The 7523-nt window shown below is 41.2% G+C and overlaps 1 protein-coding gene across 1 annotated transcript in view; it reads left to right on the top strand.

The window, feature by feature from the left end:
- The first annotated feature begins 865 nt into the window (after positions 1-865).
- GUCA1C (guanylate cyclase activator 1C) overlaps positions 866-7523 on the top strand; it is a 32497-nt gene continuing 25839 nt past the window's right edge. Inside the window, 1 exon segment of the mRNA XM_044914050.1 lies at positions 866-1069. Within this exon segment, the coding sequence (XP_044769985.1) occupies positions 866-1069 (204 nt within the window).

Here is a 7523-nt window from a genome sequence, read left to right as displayed (position 1 = left end):
TTCCATTACTGGACCATGGATAGAGTTCTTAGGCTCATTCACTCAATTTTCAAGTCCTTTGCAATTGGGGCTTGACTCAGACAAGATCAGCTTGGGAACTGGAGTGGGACAAAACGAGCAGGCAGAGGGCATGGGTAAAAGGCAGGAACAGCAAAAAAAAAAAAAAAAAAGATAAGAACAATGCCTGAAGACACAGCTTAATGTGTCCTTTTATCTGCAGGCTGCACTTTTCTGCCTACTGCACCTACAGTGTTTTTACTACTACTAATATGGTTATTCCTACCCATTTCCCTCTTCTGGACGTAGACCTCCTTTACATTTTAATTGTACTCAGAATGTATAATTTTTCTGTGGTTTAAGATTTTTTTTTTCATCTGAATTTATCTTCACAATATTTATGTATGAAAAGGCAAATATTCTTCTTATTATTTTACAGATGGGAACGCTGAGCCTGTAATGTTTCACTGCAGTAAGTGTAAACAAAACCTTGAGCCCAGGCTTCCTGATTGCAACTCAGAGTTCCTTCCATGAGACCCCACTCCACAATGTAGGCATAATTTAGGCTGACAATATGGCAAAGATTACTTGCTTAAAATATTGCCTCTGCCCTTCACAGAAAACTATGTCTCTGAATGGCAGTAAGTGCAATCCCATCAGTTAGCGATAAATGACCTAGTCTTAAAACTGTACAGATGAGTTAATCTCACTGGCTTTCTATTCTTATTTAGCCTATAACTGTAAGAGGTTTAGAGTAACTCTCTAAAGACATATGTTAGCCTCCAGTTTTAGTGAAGAGTGAGGAACTAAATCGGTAGGAACCTTACATGAAAACAACCTGAGAAAAAGCTGGAGACTGTGAATCATGATGGGAAATAGCGAATCCATAGCTGGTGGTCAGACAGCAGTTCCTGCTAAAGAGAACTCTGTATGGGACAGAAAATTTATGAGGGAATATCCATCCGACCTGCAAACACTGCATGAATTTAAGACACTCTTGGGTCTGCAGGGTCTGAATTCAAAGGCCAATCGACATGTTGATCAAGTCTATAATACCTTTGACATGAACAAGGTAAGATCTTTACTTTTTATTTGGCTATGGTTCTGCATTGTCCCCTTTTTGAAAATTTGAAATAGCTTGAGGTAAAATGTGTGCATCTCACTGAACAGGGAGCTCTTCAGAGAACCCACAGCTTGTAGGTAAGTGAGTCATTAAACACATTTAGCACTGACGGCGTGAAAGTAATTGGGAACTAGCCTCTCCGCCCTTGGAAATGTTCCTCATGTAGGGAGTTATTTTAACACCAAATTAAATCTCGGCATGGAATTCTAATGCTATCGTTTAAATAAATCTAATAAGTGCAGATTGATTTACAAAGACTGTTTTCAAAGTATTTAATGCGTTGGTGACATTTTATAGAAAACCAAATTACAGGAATCTGCTTTAAAAAGTGTGATTGCATCTAGATTGGCAGGTAAAATCAATACAAATTCGCCAACATGTTGTTTGTACTCAGAAGCTGGAATGCTGGAATACTTTTTCATATCTGACCAATTTACTTACTAAACAAAACAATTTAGTTTTAAATTCAGATAAATTTTAGTTCCTAAAGATTGTCACTCAACTATTGTCTTGAATTTACTCATTCCTGAGGAGTTGCTGCACATTTAATTTTCAAGACTCGTAAAAATACAAAGATGAGGGGGAAAAAACTGGCAGTAGAAAAAAATAAGCCAAAAAAGTAACAATCTGACCTAGCAGGCTCAAATTCTTCCTGCCTAATTTTCCTTGTGCCTTTCAGTTATTTTTTTACCTGTATATTTCAAAATGGGCTGATGCCATCTAGAATGAAAGGGAAAGGGGAAATGCTCATTGAAAAATAGATGACTTTAGAAGGCTGTGTGTGAGAATAGATGAGAAAGAAGTGATAATTCAATACAATTAAAACAACTGGCAGGTGCCTGGGTGGCTCAGTTGGTTAAGCGACTGCCTTCGGCTCAGGTCATGATCCCAGGGTCCTGGGATCGAGTCCCACATCGGGCTCCCGGCTCAGCAGGAAGCCTGCTTCTCCCTCTCCCACTCCCCCTGCTTGTGTTCCTGCTCTCGCTGTCTCTGTCTCTGTCAAATAAATAAATAAAATCTTTAAAAAACAAAACAAAACAAAACAACTGGCTGTCCATTGGGACATATGGAATCTAGCACAGCTCTTTGAGCCCTTTTCCAAATCAAAACAAAACCAAAAACAAAACAACAACAAACCAAAACAGCAGATGACTTAAAAGGAGGTAATAGCCAGGAACTGGGGAAAATGAAACTTGTGGTAAATTAACAGCTATTTTGGTTCTAGTAATAATGTTGGGAACAGATTTCTTTTAGGATATGTTCTTTGTTTTTTTGTTGTTTTTTGTTTGGGGGGTTTCCTTTTTTTTTAAATTTAAGTTCAATTAATTAACATGTAGTGTATTATTAGTTTCAGAGGTAGAGTTCAGTGATTCATCAGTTGCATACAACACCCAGTGCTCATTCCATTACATGCCCTCCTTCATGCCCACCACCCAGTTACCCCATCCCCCTCCCTCAACTCCCCTCCAGCAACCCATCTGGAATAAATAGCAAGTGAGAGGAAGTAGAAGAAAGGATCAGCCACCTGGAGGACAGAGTCATGGAAAGTAATCAAGCCAAGCAGATGAGGGAGGGGGGAATATGCAAAATGAGAATAGACCCAGGGAACTCAGCAACACTGTCAAGCATAACAGTCGCATGATAGGGATCCCAGAAGGAGAAGAGCAAGAAAAGGGGGCAGATTTGTCTGAAGAAATAATAGCTGAAAACTTCCTGAATCTGGGGAAGGAAAGAGAAATCTAGATCCAGGAGGCATAGAGAGCCCCCAACACAACCAGCCCAAAGAGGTCTGTGCCAAGACACAAAGTAAATAAGATGGCCAAAAGTAGTGATAAAGAGAGAATTTTAAAAGCAGCAAGAGAAAGGAAAGCAGGTACATACAAGGGAAACCCCATACGCCTATCAATGGGTTTTTCAGCAGAAACTCTGCAGGCCAGAAAAAAGTGGCATGATAAATTCCAGCTGCTAAAAGGAAAAAATCTACAGCCAAGAATACTCTATCCAGCAAGGCTTTCATTTAGAATAGAGGGAGAGATCGAGTTTCCCAGAAAAACAAAAATTAAAAGCAAAACCAACCACATCCCTGTCACACACTATGCCATCGGCCTGTGAGTCCCAAATTCACAGTCCAGCTGCCCTCCTGCCCGAGTCAGCATGCACGGCCTGCTACCTGCTCAATGCCAGGTCAACACGCCTTCACCTCAGATTGCCAAGGGCTCAAATTGACACTCTTTCCCTCAAATTCCACCCCCTGTGCTCAAGTTTGTGCACAAAAGTGGGAATAATTATAACAGCAGAATGAAGCAACCCAAACATCTATTTCTGTGGAATATAGAATGGATAAAAGGAGTGTGCTAGGCTGAGAACATCTCCAACAAGCACATCAAAGAACAATACATACAGCATGATTCTGGTTAGAAAAAAAAAAAAAAAAAAAAAAAAAAACAACCTGGGAAGAATAAAACAAGATGAAACCAGAGGGAGACAAACCCTTAATAAGAGACTCGTAAGCATAGGGGACATGTTCTTTGTTATCAAGCATGAATGACGTACTGCCTGCTTAGCATGACAGTGTCTCCCTCCTCATAAATTTTACTTAGTGTAGATGCAAACAAACAACAGTTCTGCCCCCAAGGAGATTACAAATCAGTGGGAAAATGAGACAGATTCTGCTTTTGTTCTTAACGTTGAACTATGTTCTAGATAGGCTGTAAGCTGAATGCTTGTGTCCCCCCTGTTAACCTTAAAAATAAAACTGCCAGTTATTTTTACCAGCAAAAATGGGACTATTTGGAAATAATAGAGAATTGCAATTTTGGACAAGCAAGCTATGGCAGAACCATAGGCATGGCTGCAGAACAAAGGAGAGGAACACTCCTGTACAGAGGAAAGGGTGAGATTGGGAAGACTTTTATAAATAAAAAGTCGGTTGGAGTAAACTGGGAGTTTGAAGTATAATGGCTTTTCATTGTCTGAATTGTGATGGTATCTCATGGGCTGGACTGCTGCGGAGTGAGGATGGGGCGCTTCTTTTCCTACTGCTGGGCTAGTAAACTATCTACAGGCAAGATCCAGTCTCTTCCGGGTGGGTCTGCAATTGACTAGGAGTGGTAGGGTGTGAGAGCGCCCCCTGCTGGCCTCCTGACTCCATTCTAAATGAGCTTTCCTTTTTTATTCGTTGCACGCCCAAATTCATATGTTGAAATCGAACCCCCCCCCCCCCCCCGCTCCCGCGGGACAGTATTTGATAGTATTTGGAGGTCTTTGGGAGGTGATTAGGTCATGAGGGCAGAACCCTCATGAATGGGCTTAGTGCCCTTATAAAGAGAACCCAGAGTGTCTTCCTCCATGTGAGGACATAGAAGACTGGCTGTCTATGAACCAGTAAGTGGGCTCTCACCAGACAGGGAACCAGCCTGAGCCTTGACCGTGGATTTCCTCGCTTAAAGAACTGTGAGAAATAAATTTCGGAGTGCTTTAAACCACCCAGTCTACGGTATTTTTGTTACAACAGCCCGAAGTGACCCAGACCCGAACTGTGTGCATGTTGGCATGTGGTCCGTGTGTCTCTGCCTATGTGTGTGTGTCTCAGCTCCTTCTCTCCGCCATCCTACATGTTTTGCTCTTCGTGCAGCGGCTGCTATCCCACTGTGCCCGCTAAAAGCCGCCTCGTTCACAGCGGAGGTCTGTGGTTCTAGAAGGCAGCTTCTCAGACTCTGGCAGTCCTGCTGGGAGGTTAGAAGATGAGCTGTTGTCAGGGTTTCTCAGTTATTCTTCCAAGTAGCTGGTGACCTATCCCAGGCCAGAGATTTTGTTGTTAGCCCAGTGTTTGTGGAAGCACTGCGTGTCGGTGGTTCCTGGGTGAGAACAGGAACGTGGGAAAGGAGCGCTGGGTAGAAACAAGAAGTGCTGTCAAAATGAGGCAGGGGCTGTGGTCAGCCAGGCAGTCTGCGCATGCGCCATCGGAGTGGCCTCTCCGCGACAGCCTCGGGACAGCCAAGCCCACCTCAGGAGCTTAATTTAAATCACTCGGGAGTTCTGCTGGTGTTCGCGATTTATCCTAGAGATTTTATGTTTGCTTAGCGAGCAAGTGAACCTAGGCGGTGATGACGGATGCCACACAAAGTGTGGGGATCTCGATATAAAATCAGGTTGTAAAATGAGAAGAAGGATTGTTCGTTATCAAGTGATAGTAAGAAATGATATGCAGTTATGCACAGGAAAACAAAAAAAAGCCGTATATTTAATCAGATCGATAAAACTATCAGCTGTCCAGAATCCTGGAGGATTTACTCTTTCTGTGGAGCTTCTCTACGGTTTTAACTATTCCGGATGGAAATCATTGTAAAATGCATTTCATACTTTTCCTGACTCCTCAAAGTGCCGGTGAAACGTTTTTTGATATCAGAGTCATTATCATGAACACTGGTTGTTACATTTTTGAAATACCACCAAGCACCCATGCCTATTGAAGTTGCTGGGGCTAAGTTTCCTGATGCTGAAAAATCATGAAAATATATGCTTTCGTTGTGTTTGCCTTTTGTTGTTTTTCTCTTTCCCTGTTGTCAGACACACCTTTCCCAGCTTTCTGATTGTTCTAATAATAATGAGCTTCCAATCTCTTTGTACACTGTCATTTCTAACCTGGCTTTGTTATGTACTCCAGTTAACTAAACCTGTTGGAATCGTGCTTCAAGTAGAAATAAATAGATCCTAAAGTTTAGAGCATAATTCCTGTGGCTAATCACAGACCCTTGCAGGCGTCTCCTTGTCACTCCTCAACAGTAGTTAATTAACCATAGTTAATGCTCGAAATGTGTGTGATAGTGTTCTAGGGACGGTACATAAACTAATGCATTCAACATCACAGTGATAATAAAACCTACTTTACAGTAGCGGCCATGACGTTGGCACCTCAGATCTAACCGGAAGGTAATTGACCAGGACCCCAGGTGCATTGCTTTGAAATCCTTCACTGCATGCACCGAGTCCATGCTTGGTTTTAGATTACCACCAATGATTGAGTGTGGCAGAAATAATAAGGCGAACCCATTTCTAAGACACAGGATTCCTTTGTCAGCAGGCTTTGACTCAAGGATTCCCTGGTGGCTTTGTCAAACCATTGGTTTCAGGAGTGTCTAGGACACTTCCGTCCAAACTTCTTTTACACCCTTCTTCATCTGGGTCAGATTAGCTCATTCAGCCTTTCCTGACTTCCTTCCTGTTTCATTCCAAATAGCATTTCTCCAAATAAGATCTTTCAATTAGGATTAATAGGTCTAATATCCAATGAATAAGAGTCACAGGAAAAGAGCCCAGAGAAAATGTAAAGTTATAACAAAACAACCCAGAAAAATTTCCCAGACCTATTAGACACATGTTTCACAAGGGCCCAGCACAATAAATAGAAAGACATCAACCTACAGTGTACATGGAGAAATTTTTTTAAGCAGGGATAAAAAGAAATTCCTAAATCTAAGAAGAAAAAAATATATATATATATCACATCTTTATCCATTCATCAATCAATGGACACTCTTGCTTCCATATCTTGGCTATTGTGAATAATGTTGTTATAAACATAGGGATGCATGTATCTCTTAAGCATATTTTTTATTGTTCCTTGATTTGAGTTTGCATCCAAACAAGGTCCATAGGTGGAAATTGGTGGCTATGACTCTTAAGTCTGTTTTTTTCTGTAATAGTCCCCTAACCACCTCCTCCCCGCCCCCCATTTATGCCATTCATTTGCTGGAGAAAGTGAGTCATTGGTTCTGTAGAATGTTTTGCATTCTGGATTTAGTTGATTGCTTTCTTGTGCTATCTAGCTTTCTAGTGCTATCAAGCTGTCTATTCTTCATATCTGTAAATCTTGAATAGATTCAGATTCATTTGCTTGGCAAAAAATACTTTGTAATTGCATAATTATTAGTTGTCACACTTTTCTTGGATTGTCCATTAGTTTCAGGAGGTGTCAGCCTGATGATGATGAGGCAATTATTAACTCCATGTAAAATAAGGAAGTCCATAATTTTGGTACACCAATGGGCTATACAGAGAACAAAATGTACTAGTCATTAAAATTAAACTCTTGACTACAATTGTGAATATGGAGGAAGAACTGTGGTGTGCTCGGAAATGTTTAACTAGTTCTCCGGGGTGGTGGGGGAAGCCCTGGTAACCTATGCTGATTTCCATGGCGTAAATACTCCCACCATGGCCAATTTCAAGCTACCAACCATTTAATAGTTGGTCTGCAAACTTCCTGAAAATTTAACAATCAGCTCACACCAGAAGATAGAATAGGTGCCAGGACGCTACTTGGATATATATATGGGGTCATGGAACTAAAGACCTGTCATTTGCTATAACAGGAAATTAAACAGATAATGTCTAGAATTGA

This window comes from Neomonachus schauinslandi, chromosome 1 (genome assembly GCF_002201575.2).
Source record: "Neomonachus schauinslandi chromosome 1, ASM220157v2, whole genome shotgun sequence".
NCBI classification, from domain to species: Eukaryota; Metazoa; Chordata; class Mammalia; order Carnivora; family Phocidae; genus Neomonachus; species Neomonachus schauinslandi.
The sequence above is the reverse complement of the archived record's forward strand: the minus strand, read 5'-3'. Positions and strand labels throughout refer to the sequence as shown.